The sequence below is a fragment of the Lissotriton vulgaris genome, chromosome 1_1 (assembly GCF_964263255.1).
Source record: "Lissotriton vulgaris chromosome 1_1, aLisVul1.2, whole genome shotgun sequence".
Taxonomy (NCBI): domain Eukaryota; kingdom Metazoa; phylum Chordata; class Amphibia; order Caudata; family Salamandridae; genus Lissotriton; species Lissotriton vulgaris.
This window is the reverse complement of record NC_141685.1, coordinates 179518060-179545316: the sequence shown is the minus strand read 5'-3', so window position 1 is coordinate 179545316 and position 27257 is coordinate 179518060. Positions and strand designations below refer to the sequence as shown.

General features: G+C 49.1%; 1 protein-coding gene across 1 annotated transcript in view; it reads left to right on the top strand.

Annotated features, from left to right (window-relative positions):
- LOC147738072 (uncharacterized) overlaps positions 1-27257 on the top strand; it is a 556710-nt gene that overhangs the window by 244166 nt on the left and 285287 nt on the right. Inside the window, exons 2-3 of the mRNA XM_086925024.1 lie at positions 4886-5142; positions 5192-5668. Of these exons, the coding sequence (XP_086781150.1) occupies positions 4886-5142; positions 5192-5668 (734 nt within the window). The remainder of the gene's footprint in view (positions 1-4885; positions 5143-5191; positions 5669-27257) is intronic.

The following is a 27257-nucleotide window of genomic DNA, read 5'->3' as shown; positions in this document are numbered from 1 at the left end:
ATTTTGCCATTACTTCCTCATTCAGCGAGGACGGAAGCAGTGCGGAGTATCATCCTCAGTAGATTAGACTACTGCAACGCACTGCTTCTAGGAGCCCCCGGCACTCTAATTATGAAGCTACAGCGGGTACAGAACATGGCGGCTAAATTGGCACTTTCGCGGCCATAGTCTGCTTCGTCCTCTCTCGCCCTCTCAGACCTGCACTGGCTTCCGGTGCAAAAACGGATCTGTTTTAAATCAGCTTGCTTGGTCTTTAGATCCTTGCATGGGCTGGGTCCAGTGGTACTGCAAGGTCTTTTTTCTTGGTACTCTGCCGCTAGACTTCTGAGATCCTCCTCGGCCTTCTTGGTGACTGTTCCTAAGATAAAAAGGGTGAGGATGGGCGGCCGCTCTTTCAGCTTTACGGCCGCCAAGCTTTTGAACTCTCTACCTCTGGCCCTAAGGTGCAAGCAGGATCTCACGTCTTTTAGAAAGGACCTTAAAACCTACCTTTTTCCGAAGGCAGTGTAATTGACATCGGTAGGAATGCTCTGTGGTCAAAGCGCCAGGATGCCCTTTGGGTGACAGCCGCGCTATATAAGTATGCCTACATACATACATACATATACAAACACATCATGGTTCGGTTAGCATTGCCATTCACATCAGTGTCGGAGCAAGATCTACTAAGGTAAAGGGTGATCACAAGGCGAGGAGGACGGTGAGGACCATAAAACATGCCAATCCTAATCGCGGACAGTGCATCAATAAAACAATAAATTATAAGGAAGTAGGTGTAAGGGGGAGGCTGCCGGGAACCCATATGGGTAGATCAACATGATGTCTAATCCATGACTTCTGCTGGCCCGGCTCCCAGCCCCACTGTCCAGAGTGGAACAGAGATTGCATGAACGGGAGTATATGCATCGACTTCGGTACAATTGTACAGAAATTATGCATTCTTGAGGTCCCAGACATAGTTCCTTCACACTGGTCGAATATCGTTCTTGGCTTCTATGCTAAAGATATACGTATCGCAGACTCCCTCATCCACTCTCCCCACTCCTCTAGGTAGTAGCATGTATAGTGTGTTGGCCTCTGCTCATGTACAGTGCAGGAGAGTATGCAGCCGTCTTAGTGTCCAGCACAGAGGCTGCTTTCCAAGACATTTCTATTTGGCGCTTCAAAAGTATGTATGCAAGGTCTATGAACTGGTGTAAGTGTTTGCCCCCTTTGCTTTAGGGTGAAGGCCTAGCAGGCAGGATTCAGGAGTAGGTGACCGTGTATGGTCTGCGAGTTCCGCTATGGAGGCTGTAACCTCAAGCCATGACACCTGTAGTGATGGGCACTCCACACCATATGTCAGAAGCTGGTGTCAGCCAGTTTACAGCACGGGCACTCTGGTGCCAATCAGGAAACATGCGCTGGATACGGTGGGTGGGAGAGATAACTGTGATGTCTGTAGTTAAACTGTGTGAATTGGAATCGAGGGTTCAAGTAACCTTTTGCAACATGTTGTAGCGCCCGCATGCATGACTTGAGCGGTTGTGGGAGCACATTGTTCCATCTAGCCAATGCAGTCCCCCGTATGCAGCTAGTGAAAGGTTAATAGTCAGCATTTAACACACCTTCCTGTTGCTCTGTTCTTCAAACAAACGTTAAAGATTGGCTGAGGTGGGGTGCTCAGTGCTGTGTTATTGGAAGCCAATGTCCTACTACCCAGTTCTTTATCTCAAAATACTTCTGGGCTATAAATGTTTTTTTTCTGTCTGACCTGGGCCTGCACCACTTTACCTGTTATAGAGGAGAAGCTGCTGAGGAATTATCACACATGCTGCTAGTTTCAGGCTCTTCGATCACAATGCAGTAACAATCCACTATCCAGCTACCTCACCTATCACTCGTTGACTCTGTCCCTGCCTTGGACCCGATAGGGAGCTCTGTTTCTTTTTGGTTAGGTTTGTGCTGTACAAATACCAAATAAATAACACCTTTTTCAAATGAACACTTTGGTGACCGCAAACTTTTCTGCTGTAGGAAGCAGCTGAGATAGTAAAGACCCTTGTGGCCTGCGGCACGCTTTGGATCACTAGCTGGTGGCTTTCACTCCGTGAATTAATTTAATTTTACATTGTTGAGCCGTGCCTATGGCATTTGGTGTGTATTTGAAAAGCAGTGCTAAGCATGTGGGCCTTTGTAAAAGCTGTGCAGGGACTGTGTACTTGACTGGCATGTGAGAGTCGCAGAACGCACTTTATCTTTGTGTTATGTTCAGCGTGCACTGTTCTGGTGCATTTTCCATCTCCTTGAAATAATGAGGTTCTACAGCCACCAGGCAGATACATTTTTTGTGCAAAGTACCTAGGGTGTTGGAGTGTATGGCTTTGTGTGTCATGCAAGCAACTCAACAATTAATTTGTGCCTCGTAAGGGATCCAGTTTAGTGATTTCATGTAAGGTGTGATGTGGTTATTACATTTAGATCCAGTAATGTGCCTTCAATCTGAGTTAAGGGAGGTCCTAATAGGGGACAACTTTGATCTAGGAAGGCTGCAAAGGGTTTATTTCCGTAGGCCAGCCTGTAAATCACTGGAGCTTGAGCAACTGACTTGAAGTCATCGAGGGGAGGAAGGGTTCGATTTTCCTTAAGATCCCTATTTGGAAGTAAGCCCCATCCTGCTTTCCAGTAAGTCAAGGAGGCTGTCATGTTTGACCGTATCAAATGCTGATGAGAGGTCAAGGGCCCTTAAAAGGCAGGATTCATTTTGATCAAGCATTTTTAACACATCGTCAACGATGTAAGTCAGGGCTGATTCAGTGCTGTGTCCCTGAAGGAATCCGGATTGGTATTGGTTCAAGAGTTGGAATTGCTCTATCAGATTGCATAGCTGGGTATGGGCACATTTCTAGAGGAGCTTTGAAAGAGTCTGGATGCTAGAGTTCTCCAGTATTAGGGGTGTCTTTCATAGATTCACATGCTTGAATATTCCCCGTCGTCGAAGTGGGAGTCCCACGGTACATAAAGATAGCAATAATGCTAATCTATATATATATATATATATATGTAATAAACATAATACGTAATAAAAATAGAGATAATACACACTGAAAAAACCTCTACAATGGTTCCTCCATAGGAATGCATTATAAAGAGAAACTCATTTGTAACCTATCAGTGTCATTATGTTAGTCCAAACTGCTGCCAATCTGGCTCAAGCACCCTCTAGAACCTTCTCCTCAGAAGCTCCAGTCCTCAGATTTTCTACCGCACGTCGTGTGAAGGGACTCTCCCTGAGCTCTGCTCAGTTTTCTACTTTCTACTCTACTACTTCAGTTGTTTCTCAGGATGACAAGTAAAAGTAAGAAGTCTTTGTTTAGGCCTTGCTCTTCCTGTGGGAAACTGTGTTTGTTTGAAAAGGTCCCCCATCAAAAGTGTATTTACTGTTTATATCCAGAACACAAGGTGGCTGACTGCAAGTTCTGTAGAACTTTTCCTGCTAAAACTATCAGAGACAGGGAAGGTCGTCTTCTTCTGTGGTTGAAGCGCCTTCAGGACAAAGACGCAGTTTTGTCAGACGCAGAGAGTTTCCAGTCAGGTCCGCAACTGCTGCTTCCAAGCGTGGCAGTGTTCAGGAGTTGCCTTCTCCTTTTCTGAAGAAGAAAAAGCTGGCCTTAAGAGTAGCCCAAGTAAAACCTACTGCTACTGTACCTTCTGTGTCTACGCCCACGAGACCTGGCTCTCAGGCGTCATTTCCAGCCTCTACAAGTGTGGTTACACTTCAGTCAGCGCGGTCGTCGACGGGCTCGTCGACGACCATTCCAACGACGAAATTGGCTGCTATGGCTTCGTCGGCGATTACAGTGACGACGACGTCTGCTTCATCGTCGTCGACGATTGTTTCGTCGACGGCTTGCACGTCGACTAAGCCTGGGCGTAGTTCGCGTAGTGGGGCTACGCGGAGCTACGCAAAATGGGCACAAAGCTACGCCCACCCGCACACTCCGCGTAGCCCCACTACGCGCCACCCGCCTCCCTCCCGCCCTCTCTAAATCCACCTCTTAAAGTGTAAAATGGCATAAAAGTAAGTTTAAATCACTTACCTGGTCCGCGGCGCGTCCCGGGGCTCCCTCTTCTGTTTTGCTGCACGTCGTCAATCCCAATGCGCATGCGCGGCAGCCCGCGCATGCGCATTTGTCACGAGAAATGCGCATGCGCATTGGGATTGACGACGTGCAGCAAAACAGAAGAGGGAGCCCCGGGACTCGCCGCGGATCAGGTAAGTGATTTAAACTTACTTTTATGCCATTTTACACTTTAAGAGGTGGATTTAGAGAGGGCGGGAGGGAGGCGGGTGGCGGCCAGCTACGCACCGTCTGCGGAGTGTGCGTAGTGCTGGCAGATACGCATGCTACGCAAAATGCGTAGGAACCAGCACTACGCGCACTCCGTGCACGGAGCGTAGCTGCCCGCCCATGGTTAACGTCAATGAGAGCCTCAATCTCCACAGTCTCGTCGACGATCCCTATTATCTTGTCGGCGAAGAAGCTTCTGTCGACGAAGAAATCATCGACGCTATATGTCCCGTCGACGAGTTCAAAGACGACGAAGGTCTCGTCGACACTGAAAGCTCCGTCGACCAGTTCGTCGACGAAGAAGATAACACCCAAGGATTCGTCGACGGCTGTGGCAAAACACTCGTCGACGAATACATCTAAAAAATCACCGTCTCCGACAGCTGTGTCTACGTCATCATCGTCGACGGCTGCTCCAGGGAAAACATCTACGTCGACTACATCGCCGACAGCGACGGCTACGTCGACGGCAGTTTTGCCTTTAAATTCTGGAGCGCAGCAGGAAGACACAGCATCCACATCAGGATCAATGTCTTTCGCCACTATGCCCCTAGTGCCTTTGGACACTTCAAATTCTCCAGTCATTACGGAGCCTTCCATGGGCAGTTTCCAGGACTCTACACTCCAGTTGCCACCTCCTACTCTCCAGCCACCCTCACCTATGTTGGCTACTGACCAGGAAACAGAATCCATTGCGGACGACAATGTTTTTGGTGATGCCCACAGTCCATCGGACTTGATTATTAAGTGTCAGGACACAAGTTCTGAAGACGACGAGGAGGAGGACGATGACCAGCAGGAGGAACAATATGTACAGGTTCCAATAGCAACATTCCCAGTATCTGTTTTCCAACCTCCAGCATATGCTGAATGATTACAATAGGAGATTTCCTCCAACACCTCAGGGTACACCGAGCCATGCTACATCTGAGACAACAGAGCCTACTCAACATCAGCAGCAACCTTCAAAGCAGACTGCTCTTCCAGAAAGGCCCTGTCAAGCTATCCCCTCTAATTATCAACAAAATGTGGAGGGTGAGACAGAACCGGAAAGAGAGGAAGGAGAAGTTCCCCAGGATACGGATGATGACCAAGACCCGGATATGGCAGAATTCGATGATTATCGAATGCAAACGCCCTCTCCTCTGCCGGGCGACTCCGGTGATTCACCTCCGGTTGACATCGCTAGCTTCCATATATTGATGGATAAGGCGGCAGACCGCTTCAAATTACCAAGAACGCAGCGAGAGGAAGACTGCTTTCTCTATGACTTTAAAAACCAGCCTTATAAACAGGTCCACACCATACCTATTATCGACTTTGTGTGGAAGGAGGGAGTAAAAATCATGCAGGCTCCTAACTCCTTACCTGCACAACTCCCTCGGCTGAAAAATAAATATAGGGCCCGACTGGTTCGCCCGCTTGCTTGATCTCGCATCTTAAGCCGGATTCAGTGGTGACCCAGGCAGCGCAACGACGAGCACGTAACCCTGCAACTCCTATCACTACTCCACCTGATAGAGAGGGTCGACGTTTGGATGCGATTGGGAAGAAGTTTTCAACCATGGCGTCTACATTAGTCCGTGCCGCAAATGCATTAGCCATTTTAGGTCGTTTCGACCAACAAATGTGGTCAGACATTTCTGCGCTAGTCTAGTTGATTCCGGAGACATCCAGAGCAGAAACGCACCAGATCCTTCAAGATGGCAAGAGGGCATCAGAAGAGATTATTGACTGTGCTGTGGACGTTGCGGGTACTGGTTTTCGTATCCTTGCCAGTGCTGCGGCTCTCCAGCGTCAGGGTTGGCTAAAATCCACATCGTTTCGATAGGAGGTCCAGTCGAAGATACTCGACATGCCGTATGACGGTGAGTCTCTCTTCGGCTCTCACATCGATGAGGCACTAGAATCGATAAAGAAAGATACCGATACGGCAAAGTCGCTGGGATCCTTGCAATTCAAAAAGCAGCTTTTTCGTGGTGCGCGTGGATGAGGCACATCTTCAAGCACTTTTCGAGGAGGGCAGTCCCAGTACCGCCAGTACAATCAAGGAAACCAGCGTTACTCCAACCAGCAGTCAAACCGTCAGCAGCAGTCAAAGCCCTATAGAGGAAAATCTAACTATAGGGGCTCCAACAACAAACGTCAATGACTTTCAAGTTCCGCAGAGAGTTGGAGGGCGAATCTCGCAGTTTTATTCTCAGTGGTCTATGATAACATCGGACCAATGGGTATTAGACATTGTACACAGGGGTCACGCCTTGGAGTTCACAGAGATTCCTCCAAATTCTCCACCATCAGGCCCGCCACCTCCTCATCTCGAGGAACTACAACATCAGGTTTGTCTTCTGATAGAAAAGGGTGCAGTCGAAGTGGTTCCTGTATCTCAGCGAGGGAAAGGTTTCTACTCACGGTTTTTCCTCATTCTCAAAAAGACGGGAGAGTGGCGGCCCATTCTGGATTTGAGAGCTCTCAATTTGTTCCTAAAACAACAATCTTTCCGCATGCTGACGCTATCGGAAGTCTTGCGACTTCTCTGCAGCAGAGATTTTCTAACAACAATAGACCTGCAAGACGCCTATTTTCATGTGCCAATACTCCATCGGCATCGCCAGTTCTTGAGGTTCAAGGTAGGTCACATACACTATCAGTTCAGGGTGCTACCTTTTGGCCTACGATCAGCACCTCGTGTCTTCACGAAAGTGTTGGCTCCGGTCATGGCTCATCTGCGTCTTCAGGGAGTTCAGATCTTTCCTTATCTGGACGATTGTCTTCTAAAATCCCAATCTCCTCAACAGCTGGCTCACGACACACGTCTATGTCAGCAGACGTTCGAGTCACTGGGGTTAACCATCAATATGGAGAAGTCACACTTTGCACCGCTGCAAAGAAGAAACTTCCTGGGAGCAATTCTAGACACGGACCTGTCAAAAGCCTTCATCTCCCTCGATCGTCATCAAAAGATAATCCGTCTGGTCTCTCTCATCCGGTCAAAGCAGTCAGTTTCTGTGCGAACATTAAAGTCGTTTCTGGGGATGGCATTGTCCTGTATCGCACTGATCCCAAATTGCAGGTTACGCACTCGTCCTATACAGGAAGAATTAGACCTGCAATGGCGCCAGGTGTCGGGGTCTTTCAACGACCTGGTGAGGGTAACGTCCCGCATGAAGAACAGTTTGCTTTGGTGGGAACAACCATCCAATCTGGACGAAGGAACTTAGTTTCTGGTCCAGTCTCCGGATTTGACGTTGACTACAGATGCGTCCATGGAGGGTTGGGGCGCTCATCTCCAGGACCTTTCCATCAAAGGCAAATGGACTGCGACACAACGAACCTGGCATATCAACCGGCTGGAGTTGATGGCGATCTTCCTAGCGCTCAGATCATTCTTGCCCGTAGTGCAGGGGGAGTCGGTGCTGGTTCAGACAGACAACACCACCAGCATGCACTACATGAACAAACAGGGCGGCACAAGATCTCAGCCACTGTCTCGACTGGCTCAAAGGATTTGGGACTGGGCTCTTCGTCATCAAATTTCTTTAACGGCGGTCCATCTGCCGGGGGTATCCAACATCCTCGCGGATTCTCTGAGCAGATCCACGTCATCCACTCACGAGTGGGAGATACATCCGCCGATTCTAGACCTGGTGTTCCGCCGTTGGGGTCGTCCCATGATAGATCTCTTTGCAACCCCAGTAAATCGGAAATGCCGATCCTTCGCAAGCTGGTATCCCCACCCAGAGTCCAGCGGAAATGCCCTCCTCATGGATTGGAACGGGCTGTTTGCTTATGCATTTCCACCGATCCCGTTGGTGCCGAGGACGTGGTGGAAGATGCGCAGGCAACCCTGCCACTTAATACTGATCGCCCCTCGTTGGCCCAGACAGGCATGGTTCTCAGAACTGCTTCTGTTATCCCAATGCACACCCATTCATCTGCATCCACGTCCAGACCTCCTGACGATGGACAAAGGTCAAATTTGCCATCCAGACCCGTCCACGCTTCAATTATCGGCATGGAACCTGAATACGTCGAATTTGCAAATTTAGATATGCCCCAAGAATGCAGAGACATTCTAGCGTCTGCTAGAGCTCCATCAACCATCAAAACGTACAAGCTAAAATGGAAGCGTTTTTGTCATTGGTGCGCTGCATCCAATATCCATCCAATCAATTCCACTCCGGAGCATCTTTTGCCTTTCTTTCTGAGCCTCGCTCTGTCTGGTCTCTCTCATGCCACCTTGAGAGTTTTTCTAGCAGCTATTTCGCGCTTTCGACACAATGGTTCAACGTCTCCCTGTTCATCAAGAATAATCCGACAGTTCTTTAAAGGTCTCTTCAGGAAGTTTCCTCCTGTTAGGCGCCCTCCTCCGGCATGGCACCTCAACGTGGTGTTGACACAGCTTATGAAGCCTCCTTTTGAGCCAATTCACAGAGCAGACATCAAGTATCTTCCCTGGAAGGTTGCATTACTTTTGGCCTTAACATCTTCTCGTCGTGTAAGTGATCTTCACGCTTTCACGATCAAGCCTCCGTATTTGCAATTTAAGCCCGATTGAGTGTCACTTCGTACTAATCCTTCTTTTTTGCAGAAAGTACCTACTGATTTCCATTTGAACGAACCTGTCTTCTTAAAGACTTTTTTCCCGGATCCAAGATCTCCGGCAGAACAACGATTACATTCTTTAGACATCAAACGTTGCCTAAAATTTTACATTTCAAGGACTACCCCTTTCCGTAAATCCGATCAACTGTTTGTAGCATATGGACGGATGCGGAGGGGACATTCAGTGACAAAACAAACAGTTGCAAGATGGCTCTCAGCAGCCATATCCTTTTGTCACCAGCAAGCTGGCAAGCCTTTACAGTGTTCAGTGAAGGCACATTCGACGAGAGCGATGGCGTCATCCACCGCTTTGTTTGCTGGGGTGCCTCTACACCAAATTTGCCGGGCAGCGACATGGTCCAGCAGGCACACCTTTACCAGACATTACTGTTTGGAGGCCATCAACGAAGCGGATACCGCAGTGGGGCAAGCAGTGCTTCGTCATCTTTTTAAATAATGTGAGCCTCTGTTCCCTCCTCCATTTCTTTCTGTGATTGCTGTGAGAAGTTGGCCTGATATATAATGTTCACTATTCTAGTGAGCACTTTGTATCAGTCCAAACAACCCTTATTGATGATTGGTTGTAAGTCAACCTTATAGACCAGCTATCCTAGTAGCGTGGATACGAGCAGTCTTCGGGCTAAACTCTAGAGGGCGTGTTAAGCCAGCTGTTATACCATCACATATACCCCTTGAACACCAAGTGAAAGGACACCACACAAGTGTTATGAAAATAAACAGTGTATTTATTTAGATCACAACATCCCTGTACTCTTTATGAGGACAGGGTACTAAGCACACAACAAAACTCTTACGAAAATACTTTAAGTTGCACAATTTACACAGATGCCCGAGGGGCACGGAAAACCATATACTATGGAAGTGGAATGCGAAATTACTAGCAGGTAAGTACTGGACTAATAGGCTTTGGAATTGCTAGGACTACGTTACTGAACCTTCAGATTACTAGTAGGAGGCCTAGGGGACTCGGGTGCAGAGTGTGCACTCTCACGCGGGATGCGGGACAAAGTCTATGGGAGCTAGTAAAAACAAAGTTAGTGTTCTCGGGCGAACCCGATAAGGTAGATCGAAAACGACAGTGGATCCTGACCCTTGGATAGTGAGGCTATGCTGGGGCACCGAAATGCCGAAGTTACCTAGCCCAGGGGCTGCAGCTGCATAGGTCTGAAAAGACGTCGGGAATCCTCGTTGACGAACCAGGAGCCTGAAGAAAGGAGTTGCTGGCAGGCGACCAGTGAAGATTGTTCGAAGTGATCCAAGCCTGGATCGAAGATGGATGACACCTGAAAGCAGAGGGGACCAAGTTCGTGACCACTAGCCAGTGATCAGATGGCACCAGGAGGGCACCGGATGATAGTCACCTCGACCAGGTGAGTGGGCGACGCTGGGCTCTGCAGTCTCACGGACCAGGAGGCGTTGTCGGCGACCAGGATGGAGGTGCGAGCTGTCCCACGATGGATGATGCTGTCGACGTCGCTGGACCCAGGATTGGGGCAACAAGTCTTGGCAAATTCAAGCCCACGCGGTGGACTCAAAATGGCGTCTGGAGTGGACCAGGAGGGTCCGGGGTGCTCCTCTTTTGGAAGGGAGCAAGGACCAGTCTGGAGCTACCAGACCAGCAGTGGTGATGTCGTCGGGCGTCGTCGGGAAGGCCACAAGCCAGCGGGCTAGTAGCCAGACAACGCGGTGAGCAGCAAAAAGCAGAAGGGCCCCACGCAGATCTCGTGGATGCTGGGAGGCTGGACTTCGGTGCTGGAGCTGCTCAGGGTCGGGGCTTCTCGGACCCCAAAGCACTCACCAGAGGATCCCTTGGCGGTCGTGCTGGATAGAAGTTGTGCTGTTCTGATGATGGCCGGTCCCTCGGTCTCGTCGCACCTACGGATCTCAGCTTAGCTGTAGAGGTAGGTAGAGGTCAGAGGTGCCAGGGAAGCCGGGTCTCGTCGAGCTGGTCAGTCGGATTCCGGAGGAAGGACGTGCAGCAAACCGCAGAGTTCTTAGATGGTGCCTGCGGATGCAGGGTGACTACTCCTTAGTCACAAGGGAGAAATCTTGAGAAGAGTCGAGAGTTCCTTTCGTGGAAAGTAGTTTCTTGATTCAAAGATGATCTAATCTGGAAGGGTCCCCGCTCCAGCCTTTATCCTAAAGAAAGGGGTGGGTACGCGACTAGGTCCTGCCCTAGGGGTGGGACCAGGAAGGGGGGTGGTTACACCCCTCTCCCATGCCGGACTTTCCCCAGGCCAGGGGCTGGTGTGCCCCTGGAACTGGTTCTAGCCGGCAGATGCGTAGTGAGCACCGGGGTACCACTCTGCAGTCACCTTCCTGTAAAGCCCTGCCTACCCAGGATACACAAAACCCTGTCTGGGATGGTGCTAGCACTGCCCCTGACAGGAAACCCTTTGTCCAAGCTTCCCTCGCTGGAAGGACTCCCAGCTGCAGGGGGTCAGACTCGTGTCTGTGGTGGCAGCATCCATTTTGTGATGCTGAGGCTTGAGTTAACTTTAACCGGGGTTCACAGTTACATACATGTTGTGTCCCTCTAGAAGGGTGGAATGCTAACCCCGTCGCCAGAATTGGCGAGGGGTTAGTATTCCAATTCGTATGACACCTTACTCAACATGTTTTGATAAAGCCATACCAAAGATAGCATTTAACCGCGAGGATTATAATGCACTCAAGAGTATATGGTATGCGTTATCATAGAACAGCTATTAGGACTTGGTTCCGCAAGCTGCAAACGGGCTCAGCTCATGCCAGAGCACCATCTCACACGATTCCAAGCACTCAGCCTTCAGGATTGTCGAGGCCTGCCATAGGAGTGACTGATAGGAATCTGTGTGTCCATTTTTATCTATGAAAGACACCAATACTGGAGAACCACCTGTTTACAGGTAAGTAACAATTGTTCATAGGGTGGAAGTTATTTGTGAGCAGTGTGGTCCACTCTGTTTCTTTTAAGAATGGAGGTTATCTGTCCAGACTTGAGGCAGTCTGGTATAGTGCCTTGAATAAATGAATCATTTACGATTTTAGTTCAGAGTGGGAGAAGAGAGGTTTCGATCTCAATGAAGAGATTTGAAGGAAGCGGATCGCTGAAGTGCTTTGAAGGTTTAAGTGTTGACAGGATTTGTAGTATGGTTATTTCATCAAAGGATTTGAATGAACACCACGGTGCAATATTTTTTGGGGGGTGTGCAGGATGCTCAGGCCACATGGGTGGGTGGGGCTGATGTGTGAAGGCGCCGGGAGGCGATCCAATGAAGACTTTAAGTCAATTTAATTTTTTTTGTCTTTTCCAGGAAGAAGGCAGCAAGTTATTTGCGGTTAGGCTGCAGATTAGACCGAGAAAGCAGGTTGGGTTTCCTGTTAGATTACAATTTAACAAGTTCAAACTGTTTTTTAGGTTGGTTTCCTGGCATTGTTTGCAGTTTCCTAAAGAAGTTTGCTTTTGAGCTATGTATGCACTTTGTGTTAAGGCTGCTTACATATCCCAGGTGCTGGAGGTGTTCGAGCGAGTAGGAGAATCTCCATGGCCCTTCACTCAATTGTAGATTGCATCTTTCAGTGTTTAGACTACCATTGTACCAAGGCTCGGAGTCTTTGGATACTCTTTTTAGTTGGAGGGGTGCCATAGAATGTTTGTCATTGAATTAGTGTAATGATCAGTAAGGTCCTGGACATCCGACATGTCCTCGGGAGGGGTTAGTATGTAATTGCTGATAGATGTCAGTTCATTCAGGTTTATGTTTCGAGGGTTTGTTTTCCAGTGTCTGTTTAGGTCTCGTAGCGATACAGTGCGTAAGCACTGTACTCGCCGAGATCTATTGTTACTGACTCTGCTTCCCAGGAGACAGCGCCAGCCGCGCGCTTCTCTCAAAATGCGATCGGCGCAGGCCACGCGCTCGCCGTGTCTGTCTCCTGGGAAGCGCATACATACACAGGCACACACCCCCCCCTGCACGCATGCGCACACACATACACAAGCACACATACACGCACGTAGAGACATTCCCCCCCCTCCCTCCCTCCCCTCCCTCCCCTCCATCCGCCGTCGCACACACAGACACACGCACACATACAGGCATCCCCCCCTTCCCCGCTCACCGGCACTCCGGACTTGTGCAGCCTCCGACCGCGGGGCTCTCCCTCGGGCACCACTGCTCCTCCAGGCACTCCGTGGGCGCGGGCTTCACAAAATGGAAGTCCCGCCCCCCACCATAGGTTTCGTTTTTAGGAGTGCGCGCGCAGTAGCGTCCTCCTCCGTGTCAGCAGCAGACCTCATTTCAGCACTCCAGCCCAGAGCAACAGGAAACCACGGACCTACTGCCCCTTCGGAAATACAAATATACTGAAAACATTATGACTCAAGTCAAGTCAAGTCAGAAATGTATATAGCGCGCTACATACCCAGAGGGTCTCAAGGCGCTTGAGGAAGGGATGGGAATTACTTGTCGAATATCCAGGTTTTAAGTTGCTTTCTGAATGTTAGGTGGTTCTGAGTGAGGCGTAGGTGAGTGGGGAGTGAGTTCCAGGTAGCTGCGAGGTAGGAGAAGGATCTACCTCCCATGGTGGTTTTATTGATGCGAGGAATGGTAGCAAGGGCTTGGTTGGAAGATCGTAGCTGGCGAGGGGGGGTGTAGAAGGAAAGACGTTTGTTGAGGCATTCGGGTCCAAGTTCGTAGAGTGCTTTGTGAGCGTGGGTTAGGAGGCGGAAAGTAATCCTCTTGTTGACGGGGAGCCAGTGGAGGTTTTTCAGGTGGTTGGAGATATGGTCTTTGCGCGGGATGTCTAGTATGAGTCTGGCTGATGCGTTCTGGATGCGTTGGAGTTTTTTCTGGAGTTTTGCGGTGATACCGGCGTATAGGGTGTTTCCGTAGTCCAGGCGACTTGTGACCAGTGCATGGGTAACTGTTTTTCTGGTTTCGGTGGGGATCCAGCGAAATGTTTTTTTGAGCATGCGGAGGATGTTGAAACATGAAGATGAGACTGCGTTGACTTGTCTGTTCATAGAGAGTGATGAGTCCAGGATGAAGCCCAGGTTCCGTGCGTGGTCCGTCGGGATGGGTGCTTTTCCAAGGGCCTCTGGCCACCAAGAGTCGTCCCAGGCGGAGGGGGAGGTGCCTAAGATAAGGACTTCTGTTTTGTCTGAGTTCAGTTTCAGACGGCTGTGCTTCATCCACTCTGCTACTTCTTTCATACCTTCATGTAGGTTGGTTTTGGCGGTGTTGGGGTCTTTGGTGAGTGATAGGATCAGTTGGGTGTCATCTGCGTAGGAGATGATGTTGAGGTTGTGTTGGCGAGCGATGGTCGCGAGGGGGCTCATGTATACGTTGAAGAGGGTGGGGCTAGGTGAGGAGCCTTGGGGTACGCCGCAGATGACTTCAGTGGCCTCGGACTTGAATGGTGGAAGGCGGACTCTCTGGGTTCTACCGGTGAGGAATGAGGTGATCCATTCCAGTGCTTTTCCTTGGATTCCGATGTTTTTGAGGCGCTGTAGAAGAGTTCTATGGCAGACTGTGTCAAAGGCTGCGGATAGGTCTAGGAGGATGAGGGCGACTGTGTCTCCATTGTCCAGTAGAGTTCGGATGTCGTCTGTTGCTGCGATGAGGGCGGTCTCCGTGCTGTGTTTGGCTCGGAAGCCGGACTGTGAGGAGTCGAGGGATTTGTTGCTTTCGAGGAAGGCGGCGAGCTGGTTATTGATGGCTTTCTCGATGACTTTGGCCGGGAATGGAAGGAGCGAGATGGGGCGGTAGTTTTTGAGTTCGGTGGGGTCCGCTGTGGGTTTTTTCAGAAGGGCGCTGAGTTCGGCGTGTTTCCAGCTTTCCGGGAAGGTGGCGGAGTTGAGGGAGCAGTTGATGACGTCTCGGAGGTGTGGTGCTATGATGGAGTCTGCTTTGTTGAAGATGTGGTGAGGGCATGGGTCTGTGGGGGATCCTGAGTGGATGGAGTTCATCAGGCGGATGGTGTCCTCGGTGGAGATTGGGTTCCAGTCGTTAAGGATGTTCGAGGGGGGAGAAGGTCCTGCAGAAGGTTGGGTGGGTGGTCTCCGGGTCGGTTGTCGAAGCTGTTGTGGATGTCTGCGATTTTGTTGTGGAAGAAGGAAGCTAGGGAGTCGCAGAGGGCTTGGGAAGGGGTGATGTCGTTGGAGTTGGCTGATGGGTTCATGAATTCTTTGACGATGTTGAATAGTTCCTTGCTGTTGTGGGCGTTGTTGTCTAGTCGGTAGTCTAGTCAGAAGCTTAACTTGTCAAGCCGAGCCCGCCCCGAGCTCCGGCCCCTCTGTGTTTTCTTTTCCTCCTTCCCTGCTCCGCTTCGCCTTCCAGCTCGCTGCCTCTGCGCCTGGAGCCCCCAGGAGGTTTTAACAAGCGCTACATTCCAAGTGACAGCCAGACACTTTAACACTTCAAGGAGAAGGTTTGATTTAATCGCAGGCCTGTCATTTATTATTTGTCTGCCTCGCTCCACCGGGGCACCCGCTGATCAACTGCCTCGCTCCCTCGAGGTTTGTCTTTTTTTTTTTTTTTTTTTTGTTATGTCTAAATCCTTAATACAAATTGCTGCGCTCCCGGATGTCCCAGAGGGCCCCATTACCGCCTGCGGGGCATTAAGAGTCATAAATAGTGCTGTCAGCGGACTGGCCAGTTGGTTAGGTTCTCATAAATAGGAAATTAATCTGTCTCCTTCATTAATAATGCCTGGTGTAAGGTATTCTGTTGCACTTGGTGTCAGCGGAGGCCTCTGTGTTTGTCTGTAATGCGAGAGGACAGCCCGGGTTTGGCTGTGGGCTCGATCTTTCGTAAGAGAGGCGGTTTGCTTAAAAAAACACAGAAACAACCAGACAGGAAAAACTCTGATTTCCTTCCTCGTAGGTGTTGTAGTGATTTTATGGGTTTGGCTGTCCTGTTCAGTCGATTCAAAATGGCTGATGTGCAGACGCCTCGAAGCGCCTTCTGCAGCAGTCGTAGTAATGAGGAAAAAGCTGTTGGCTTTGTCTTGCTTCTTCATTTCTTTGCTTCTGTCCAAAATGCGATTGTACAGTTTGACACACTCGACCCCACAGAAACGTAGCTACCGCCCTTTAACACATACACAACTATTCACTCATCCATATAAAGTCAACTACCCACCCTTTCAGTTAAGCACAACCAACCATCCTCCAGGCATACACAGCCCACTAGAAGTTTCATAGCACAGATAGCCTATAGCCAGGCACATATTCTTAATTACACAAGCAAGTACAAGCAGAGGCAAAGTACACAAGTGAATGACTGCGACCGCACCAGTTTGTTTAGAGAAAGTTATGTTCCAGTTTTTTTGGGTATGATATTGGGTTAACTTGCGGGCGATCCAAGGGCAGCCAGTGTTGATATGACCTAAACTGGCTGCCCGCCTGATTTGCCGATGTGGACCAGAAATACATGACATCTGGTGCTGAACCTTTGGGGGTTCACCCCACACCTAGAACCCTCCAGTCAAGGAAAAACACACTTGTGCACGGAGGTGAAGCCTTACCAGGTTGGTCCCCAGTGAGTCAGGTTTACAACTCATCTTGGGAATATCAGGGTGCCGCTTTCATCCAGGGGCCCTGCCAGGACTCCCAGGGTATTGGTATGAAGCCCCCATGGGATCTTTCTTAAGGTTGCTTTTCACACGAAGACTTTTGGATAGCCCTGTAACTCTGTTGCAGGTTTGCATAAAGAGGGCGACCCATAAAGCCAAGGATTATTTAACGCTATCTTGCCCAAAAAATAACTTCCCTGAGGGGGTTAGAACAACCTCCCAGGTGCAAGCGCTCCACCCTGCCCCCTCCCCAATCTCCAGCTTGTTTAGAGCGATATCATGCAGATAAAAGCGGTATAGTCTGGCAGGTGAATGCTGTGCTAAGCTGCAGCCTGTAAAATTGTCGCTTTATGTGCGCTGCAGACAGCATCATTACTTGGGAAAGTACAGCTTTTACAAACCATGCATCCAAACTGCATTGTGGGAGCTAGCTCTGCTGCAGACTTTACAGCCCCTTCCACTATCAGGTAGTAAGTGCAACAACAGGTCCAAACGTTCGAGGTATTGCATCCGGGGTGCACAATGGGGTCAGGGAACTTTGGGACACTACCTCGGAACTGCACTTTTCACTGGGCTCTAGTTTACTGATGAACAAGAATGTATACAATTACTAGATGCACATCTTATGTACTGATTAGTGTATAAAACTTACTTAGTAAATATCTAATTTATTTTTCCTCATAGGTGTTGTACTAAATTATCGTTATTTTCCCACTGCAGGAAGCAGTATTAAATGCAGTTCATAGGGGTTTATATCATTTCATGATTTACTTGTGTTATTTGTCGTGCGAGAACAAGGTGAGAGACATTGTTTCAGCAGTCCCTGGGCTGCTGAACAGGTGCCCTATCCTCGCATTTTCAGGTTGTGTGTCTTTCCTCGGGTAGGAATATTTAGTAAACCTATTTCATCTAGGGAGACTTTGTGACACAGCTCAAACAACCAAACTGGGGGAGCAAAGCCCTCTTTAGAGTCATTGTGGTGTTCTGTTAACTGACAGGTCATTTACTGCTTGGATATTGCACCAATCCCTGGCTGCGCTTCGCAGAACAAATAACTGCGGTACTGTCAAGAAATATAAGGCGCCTGGCTGTCTTAGAGTACAATTATTTTACTCCAAGACAGAAAGCTATCTGCTTTCATTCCTTGTTTAGGTCTGGTGCAAGCATTGGAGAATAAGACACCATTGTACACTGGAACAAGAGACGGTGACCGATAGGACAGGAGTCGCATGCAGTACACTGGGACATTGGAAACGGACAGAATGGAGATGAGACACTGACATGTTCAATTAGGGATACACTTATGTGCATTAGGATGGCAAGGCATTGAGTCAAGTTGCCGACAGTCACTTACACTTGGGCACGGAAAACTGACTACACTCTAGGAGAGGAGACAGCACACTATAGGGAGACAGCACACTATAGGGAGACAGCACACTATAGGGAGACAGCACACTAGAGGGAGACAGCACACTAGAGACAGCACACTAGAGACAGCACACTAGAGACAGCACACTACGGAGACAGCACACTACGGAGACAGCACACTACAGGGAGTCGGGAGACAGCACACTATAGGGAGACCCTGCTGTGACTATTTCATGCTATTTGTCCTAACGAGCTGAAACTGGGCAATGAGACACTGACAGTGCAATGACGGGTATCAAGGACAGCACTGTGTGAAGGAGACACTGTCACAGGGCGTTTAACAGGCACGAGCACAGAACAGTGTGACAAAGTATTAACAGGCAACACTGAAATTGTACTGCGGCAGGAAGAGATAGGCTCATTCAGAGACCGTAGATAGCGACACAGGAGACGCTAACGGACACTCGTGTTGATATACCGACATGCTCTGGCAGACGCAAAGACACCCTGATATACGTACAGGGAGGATGGAACAGGGGCACAGTGACAGCGCACGGTAATGGGTCCGCCATCACAGCTTGCTCTAGAGTCAGAAAACACTAACACTAACTCGCATAAGCAACAGCTAACCATTCACAAATAATGTTTATATACCAATTGCAAATTAAAGAAAAAAATATGCAAAGCATTGTCATTTACAATGCCAGTAACTCAAACTTTAATGCTGCGAGACCTATTCCATTGCAAATGCTTGTTTTTTTATGTGAACCTTTTATGAGGACAGCGATTCAGTGATGAGCAAAGTGATGCAGTGGTGGTCTGTCCAGTCACATGGAATGATACATTCAAGTTGAATGGAAGTAGCTTTAGAGATAATTAGATCCAAGGTTGCTTCCAGGTTGTGGGTAGGACTTTTGCATATTTGGATCAAGTTTAGGTCAGCTAGGAAGGTTTTTAGGCTAATCACAGATTGGTCATTTGAGTGATTCCAGTAGAGGTTAAAGAAACCAAGGAAGAATTGGGCGCAGTATACACCGGAGTTGCTTGTGATGATTTCCTTAAATTGTTCAATGGATGGGAGGTTATCTCCTGGAGGGTGGTTAAACACATGCAGTTTGTATCGAGGCTTATCTTTACTCAGGATATCAATGCCTAGGAATTCACATCAGATGAGATTAACATTTTGTGCTTGCTTCACAGAGATTATTGCAGTGAGTACAGGGGTTACCTCCACCAGGTCTGTTTGGTCTATCTAATCTGATGATGTCATAGCTGGGCGGTGTTAGAATGTCGAGCGTTGGTGTGGAGAAGTCATTTAGACAAGTTTCAACCAGGACTATCGGGTCGAGATCATGAGTAAGAATAAGGTCAGCAATATCCACTGCGTGTTTCGATGCTGATCTACAATTGAGTAGTGCACATTTCAGGTGGGGTATGGTGACAGCGGAGGCAGCCTGAGTGATGGTAGTTTGCTTGAAGTTGGAAATGTTAACTGCTCTGGGATTGGGCCTAGGATCTCAATGTGGATTTGACTGAAGGAGGAGGGAGTAAATATTGTTGCCCGATAGAGAATCTTTCATCCTGATCGGTCGGGTGGAGGCGTGGGGGTAGGGAATTATCTTCCAGGTCAAATGAGGAGACGTTGCGATAGCTAAGATCCCATTGGATGTGCGGGGTGACATTCGTCACAAGTGATTGTTATTGGATTGCTAAAGGGAGTGTCTATTCTTACCCGTCAGCCTGGTGGCACACCAAGAATTAGCGAGCTCAGAGGTGCGGGATATTCGGCTTTAAACCTCAGCCTTATATTGACGAAGCTCCTGAGAGATTTCAGTGAGTTTTGAGTCAATATTAATGTGGGAACAGGAGGTCGTGATGTGGGCCAAGGGGCCAGGAGAGAGGGTGCTCTGGTCTATGGCGTTAGGGAGCAGCTGTGGTGGGAGAACCAGGAGAGGGGGAATAGAGCTGGAGTCATGATTGAGGAGTGGGGGTGTGGGGCTCATAAACTGGTTGCTGAGGACATAGGAGCCATGTTATTGGTTAAGTTAGGGGGTTCCAAGATAGCCTTTCATCATCAAATACTTTATTTTCGATCACAAAGCTCTTATAAAGTGCAAGGTGCTATAAAAGTAGCACAAGCCGTATTAGCATCCAAATACAATATACAACAATGGTTAAACAAGCATTTACAATGCAACGGTTTCGCCTTTTCAAAAGTTAGAGCTATTGGCATTGTAAATGACAAAAATCGTATTTATGTGTTGGTTTTGAAAACAGATAAATAAATGGCATTGTCATTTACATTGCCAATAGCTTAATCTCTCGCAAATGTGAGACCTATTTTACCCTACTGGACGAGCTCAGCAGACAGTAATTACTACCACACATACACACCCAGAGCCACAGGCACCCAAGCCACACACACACAGCCAGCCACACACACCCAGAGCCACACACACACACACCCAGAGCTGCCTTCAACTCCCAGACCCTGTAGTCAGTTCTCAACGTCTCTGCAATGACATTGCAGACTTCTTTCATAAAAAATCTTTGATATTCACACTTCACTAGAAGTACAATGTCTCGCTTTGGATGAGAATATCCCTCCTGGCATAAGCTCTCTTGAGTCATTGGACATAGTCCCTTCTAGTCTTCTGTCGGACTTTCCACCTCTGTCTCTGGAAGGATTGAATCTCCTACTCGACAGGACGAAATCCTCCTCTCCGTTGGATCCACTACCTCTTAAAAAACTGAAAGAGTGTAGGAGCAGTCTTCTTCCCTCCTTGTTGGAGGTGATGAATAAGGCGATTGCCCAAGGCTCTTTTCCATCGGTATGGAAGAAGGCCATTGTGAAGCCGCTTCTCAAGAAACCTTCACTGGACCCCGGCCTCCTTAAAAATTTTAGGCCCATTTCCCTGCTCCCTGCACCTGCGAAAATTCTAGAAGCACATCTGAATCGCCACTTATCCTCCTTCCTTGAGGCCTCTGAGTATCTTGACATCACCCAACATGGATTTCGAAAACATCATAGCACAGAATCTGCTCTCATCTTTGTAGTCGATAACATCCGACGCAAAGTTGATGCTGGACAAACTACTGTTCTAGTGCTATTGGATCTCACGGCCGCATTCGACACCTTGTCTCCTGCCATTTTAACATCTCGGCTTAGGGAGGCAGGTGTCACCGGGTCGGCCCTGAGTCTCCTCAACTCCTTTCTCCTTGATAGGGAACAGAGAGTGATGCTTGGAAACCACCTCTCCCCAGCTAAGTCTCTGCAATGTGGGGTGCCACAGGGGTCGGCATTAAGTCCGACCCTGTTTAACATCTACGTGGCCCCCCTTGCCAGGCTTGTAAGATCACAGGGGATGGAGGTGGTATCATACGCCGATGACACCCAGAATATGGTGTCATTTACCCATTCCTCTGTCATAACATCTGCATCTAGCTTCAGGTCTTGTATGCAACATGTTGCAGACTAGATGGTCATCAACTCCCTGAAGCTAAATGGCGACAAGACTGGGGTGCTGGTTTTTGGGAAGGACCAAGATGTCTGGTCGAGTGAGTGGTGGCCTCCCTCTCTTGGTGCTTGCCCCACCCCCTCTCAATCTGCCAGAAATCTGGGTGTGGTGTTTGATACGTCACTATCGATTTCCCTTCAGGTGAATCGGACGGTTGCAACCTGTTGGGGAGTAATCAGAACACTCAATAGAATTCGCAGCTATCTGTCCCTTCAAGCACGTAAGCAGATTGCAGTCGCCCTTGTTGGTTCCAGGTTAGATTACTGCAACTCTCTCTACATGGAGTCCAACAAGGGCCTTATACATCGGCTGCAAATCGTGCAGAATGCTGCTGCACGTTTCGTCCTAGATCTTCCTAGGGCATCTTCTGCTACTACTGCGAGGAGAGACCTCCATTGGCTGCCTATTCAGCACAGAATTTACTTTAAAATTCTGTGCCTGACCTATAGAGCCCTCGAGGATGGACCTAAAGGCGCCATCAGCTCCCTGCTTACTCGCTACCATCCTACAAGGTGTCTCCGATCTTCTGGACTTTTCCAGTTAGTTGTCCCTCGTTTCAAGCTCACCAGATGGGAAGCCAGGGCCTTCTCTGTCGCTGCCCCCCAGCTCTGGAACAGCGTGCCCATGGAGATCAAAACTCTACCTTCCCTGGATCTGTTCAAAAAGGCCTTAAAAACATGGTGCTTCTCAAGAGCCTACATGGGTTGAACTGCAGGCTTTTGTTATGAGCTGGTTTTTGAACTAGGCGCCTTGACGCCCATTGGGCTAAGTTTGCGCACGATAAGATTCCTTTATTATTATTATTATTATTATTATTATTAAACACACACACACCCAGAGCCTGGAGTACCGGGTTTTTATGGACCCGGCGGTGCCAGGGAGAACACCTGAAAACTCTTGAGTCCTTCCTGTTTCAGACTACAGAAACAGAGTCTTCTGGGTGAAGTCAAAGATCGTATTTATTGGCTGCAGCCAGTAACAGGTATCCTAGAAGTACAACGGCATGTATGTTCTCAGGAGACTGCTCAAACTTACAAAGCCAGCCTTCGTCTTTTATACAAAATAATAAGCTTCGGGCACAAATTCCTTATTTTACAGTCGACCCTACACATATTTTCGCTACAAAGGGAAAGCAGAGTCATGATGACAAGCACATATTTTAGTTTGTCCAGCCCGTAATTGATTACCCGGCAAGACCCAGTATTTTCATCAGATATCAACGGACCCCCAATAAAATCGGGCACCTCCTCCTCGTAAAGCAAGTCATAAAGCAAGAAACAGGGACAGGTGTGTGAGAAGGTGGCCTGATATGCAGTGCTCACTATTCTAGTGATCACTATGTATCAGTCCAGCAACCCTTATAGTGATTGGTTGTAAGTCAACCTTATAGACCAGCTATCCTAGTAGCGTGGATACGAGCAGTCTAAGGCTAAAGACTCGAGAGGGCGTGTTAAGCCAGCTGTTATACCACACATATACCCCTTGAACACCAAGTGAAAGGACACCACACAAGTGTTATGAAAATAAACAATGTATTTATTAGAATCACAACAGCCCTGTACTCTTTATGAGGACAGGGCACTAAGCACAAAACAAAACTCTTATAAAAATACTTAAGTTCGCACAGTATACACAAATGCCCGAGGGGCACGATAAACCATATACTCTGAAAGTGGAATGCGAAATTACTAGCAGGTAAGTACAGTACTAATAGGCTTAGGAATCGCTAGGACTTGACTATAGAATCTTCAGATTACTTCTAGGAGGCCTAGGGGACTCGGGTGCAGAGTGTGCACTCTCACGCGTGATGCGGGACAAAGTCTATGGTAGCTAGTAATGACAAAGTTAGTGTTCTCGGGCGAACCCGACCTGGTAGGGAGAAAACGAAAGTGGATCCTGACCCTTGGATAGTGAGGCTATGCTGGGGCACCGAAATGCCGAAGTTACCTAGCCCAGGGGCTGCAGCTGCATAGGTCTCAAAAGACGTCGGGAATCCTCGTAGACGGACCAGGAGCCTGGAAGAAAGAAGTTGCTGGCAGGCGACCAGTGAAGAAAGTTCGATGGATCCAAGCCTGGATCGAAGGAAGATGACACCTGAAAGCAGAGGGGACCAAGTTCGAGACTACTAGCCAGTAGTCAGGTGGCACCAGGAGGGCACCGGATGGTAGTCACCTCGACTAGGTGAGTGGGTGACGCTGGGCTCTCAGTTCTCACGGACCAGGAGGCGTTGTCGGCGACCAGGATGGAGGAGCGAGCTGTCCCACGATGGATGAAGCTGTCGGCGTCGCTGGACCCAGGATTGGGCAACAAAGCCTTGGCAAATTCAAGCCCACGCGGTGGACTCAAAATGGCGTCTGGAGTGGACCAGGAGGGTCCGGGGTGCCTCTCTTGAAGAAGGAAGCAAGGGCCAGTCTGGAGCAACCAGACCAGCAGCAGTGATGTCGTCGGGCGTCGTGAAGAAGGCCACAAGCCAGCCGGCTAGTAGCCACACAGCGCGGTGAGCACGCAAAAGCAGAAGGGCCCCACGCAGATCGTGGAGATGCTGGAGGGCTGATCTTCGGTGCTGGAGCTGCTCAGGGTTGGGGCTTCTCGTACCCCAAAGCACTCACCAGTGGAGCACACGGTGGGCTTGTTGCAAAGAAGTCGTGCAGTCTTGGCGGTCGTCGGTCCCTCGAGGTCTCGTCGCACTCACAGTTCTCAGCTTTGCTGTAGAGGTGAGTAGAGGTCAGAGGTGCCAGGGAAGCCGGGTCTCGTCGAGCTGGGTCGTCGGATTCGTGAAGAAGGACTTGCAGCAGACCGCCGTGTTCTTAGGATGGTGCCCGCTTGATGCAGGGTGACTAGTCCTTAGCCACAAGGGAGAATCTTGAAGAAGGAAATCTTGATGTCTTTCGCAGAAAGTCGTGTCTTGATTCCAAAGATGATCTAATTTGAACAGGGGGCCCGCTCCTATCTTTATACTAAGAAAGGGGGCTGACCCGGTGACTAGGTCCTGCCTATGGGTGGGACTAGGAGGGGGGTGGTTACACCCCTCTCCCATGCCGGACTTTCCCCAGGCCAGGGGCTGGGGTGCCCCTGGAACTGGTTCTAGCCGGCAGATGCGTAGTGAGCACCGGGGTGCCACTCAGCAGTCACCTTCCTGTAAAGCCCTGCCTACCCAGGATACACAAAACCCTGCCTGGGATGGTGCTAGCACCGCCCCTGACAGGAAACCCTTTGTCCAGGCTCTCCTCGCTGGAAGGACTCCCAGCAGCAGGAGGTCAGACTCGTGTCTGTGGTGGCAGCGTCCATTTTGTGGAGCTGAGGCTTCGTTTAACTTTAACCGGGGTTCACAGTCACATACATGTCGTGTCCCTCTAGAAGGGTGGAATGCTAACCCCGTCGCCAGAATTGGCGAGGGGTTAGTATTCCAATTCGTATGACACCTTACTCGACATGTTTTGATAAAGCAATACCAAAGATAGCATTTAACCGCGAGGATTATAATGCACTTAAGAGTATATGGTATGCGTTATCATGGAACAGCTATTAGGACTTGGTTCCGCAAGCTGCAAACGGGCTCAGCTCATGCCAGAGCACCATTTCACACGATTCCAAGCACTCTGCCTTCAGGATTGTCAAGGCCTGCCATAGGAGTGACTGATAGGAATCTGTGTGTCCATTTTAGGGTTAGATATAGGTATACTATATCTACAGCAAAGGGTGATTACACGACTTTGCCCCAGCTGTCATGCAGCCAGTTGTGTCAGATTTAGGAGGCCAGCCAGGGGTGGCATAATACATGCTTCAGCCCCTGGTAGGCCCTGGGTACACCTATGCCCTGAGTTACAGGGTCTGATAAGGTGGCCCAGTACCAATTGGTAAATGCACCTAGGGTACATGTCGTAATTTAGAGAGAGAACAGCCAGGCTGTGGGTCTGATTGGCAGGCCCACAGCCAGAGAAAGTCGTAAACCAGTGAAACAAAAGCAAAAAATCTGGGTGATCATAGGATTGCAGACCCTACTCTCCTACATGACCCCCCTCCCCCAAACTTTGGGACAATAAGCTAACCTTGACCAGGTGAGTCTTCTTGTTCTAAGTGGAAATATCTGGAGAGCCCATCGGCATTGCCATGATCAGTACCAGGTCTATGCTCCACTGTAAAGTCCATCCCCTGTAGGGAAATGGACCACCTAAGCAGTTTGGGATTTTCACCCTTCATCTGATTTAGCCACAAGAGGGGCTTATGGTCGGTCTGAATCTTGAAGTGAGTGCCAAACAAGTATGGCCTCAGCTTCTTCAGGGCCCAAACCACAGCAAAGGCCTCCCTCTCAATAGCTGACCAATTCTTCTCTCTGGAGGTCAGCCTTCTGCTTATAAAAGCAATGGGCTGGTCTTGACCATCAAAATTCAGTTGAGATAGAACAGCTCCCACACCCAACTCAGAAGCATCTGTTTGGACAATGAATGGTTTGGAGTAGTCTGGACTCTTGAGGATAGGTGCTGTGCACATGGCCTGCTTTAGGTCATCGAATGCTTTTTGACAGCCTGCTGTCCACTGAACCTTTTTTGGCATTTTCTTACTTGTCAGTTCATTTAATGGGGTCACAATGGATCCATAGTTCCTGACAAACTTTCTGTAGTAACCAGTCAGGCCCAAGAAAGCTCGAACCTGAGTCTGGGTGGTTGGAGGAGCCCAGTCCCTGATTGACTGTATTTTGCTCTCCAGTGGTTGAACCTGGCCTCCACCTACAAGGTGGCCCAAGTATACAACCTGTGTCTGCCCTATCTGGCACTTGGTAGCCTTGATAGTGAGACCTGCCGCTTGCAGAGCCTCTAACACTTTCCTCAGGTGGACCAGGTGATCCTCCCAGGTGGAGCTAAAGACAGCAATATCATCTAGATATGCTGCACAGAAGTCATCCAGCCCAGTGAGAACATGATTCACCAACCTTTGGAAGGTGGCAGGTGCATTTTTCAGACCAAAGGGCATTACCACAAACTGATAATGCCCACCAGGGGTTGAAAATGCTGTCTTGGGCTTGGCATCCTCAGCTAACCTGATTTGCCAATACCCAGCTGTCAGGTCAAATGTACTTAAGTAGTTGGCAGAAGCCAATCTATCTATAAGCTCATCTGCCCTTGGTATTGGGTGGGCATCAGTCTTAGTGACTGCATTGAGACCCCTGTAGTCTACGCAAAACCTCATCTCTTTCTTACCACCCTGGGTGTGAGGCTTTGGCACTAGAACTACTGGACTAGCCCAAGGGCTATCTGAGGGTTCAATGACTCCCAACTCCAACATTTTCTGCACTTCAGTTTTTATGCAGTCTCTAACATGATCAGGCTGCCTGTAGATTTTACTCTTAACTGGCAAGCTGTCACCAGTGTCAACCTCATGGGTACACCAATTGGTCTGACTGGGTGTCAGAGAGAACATATGTCTGAAAGACTGAAGAACCTGTTTACAGTCTTTCTGTTGATGGTCAGAGAGGCTGCCACAAAAGACAACACCATCTACTGATCCATCATCAGGATTCTGAGTGAGCAGGTCTGGGAGAGGGTCACTCTCTTCCTCCTGTCCCTCATCTATGGCCATGAGCAAGCTCATGTCCTTCCTGTCGACATATGCTTTGAGCCTGTTGACATGAAGCACCCTGTGGGGGCTCCGGGGAGTTCCAAGGTCCACCAGGTAGGTGACCTCTCCCTTTTGCTCAAGAATTGTGTGGGGCCCAGACCATTTGTCTTTGAGTGCTGCTGGGGCCACTGGCTCCAACACCCACACCTTCTGTCCAGGCTGATAAACAGTCAGGACAGCCTTTTGGTCATGCCAAGCTTTTTGGAGTTCTTGACTGGCCTTAAGGTTTTCAGATGCCTTC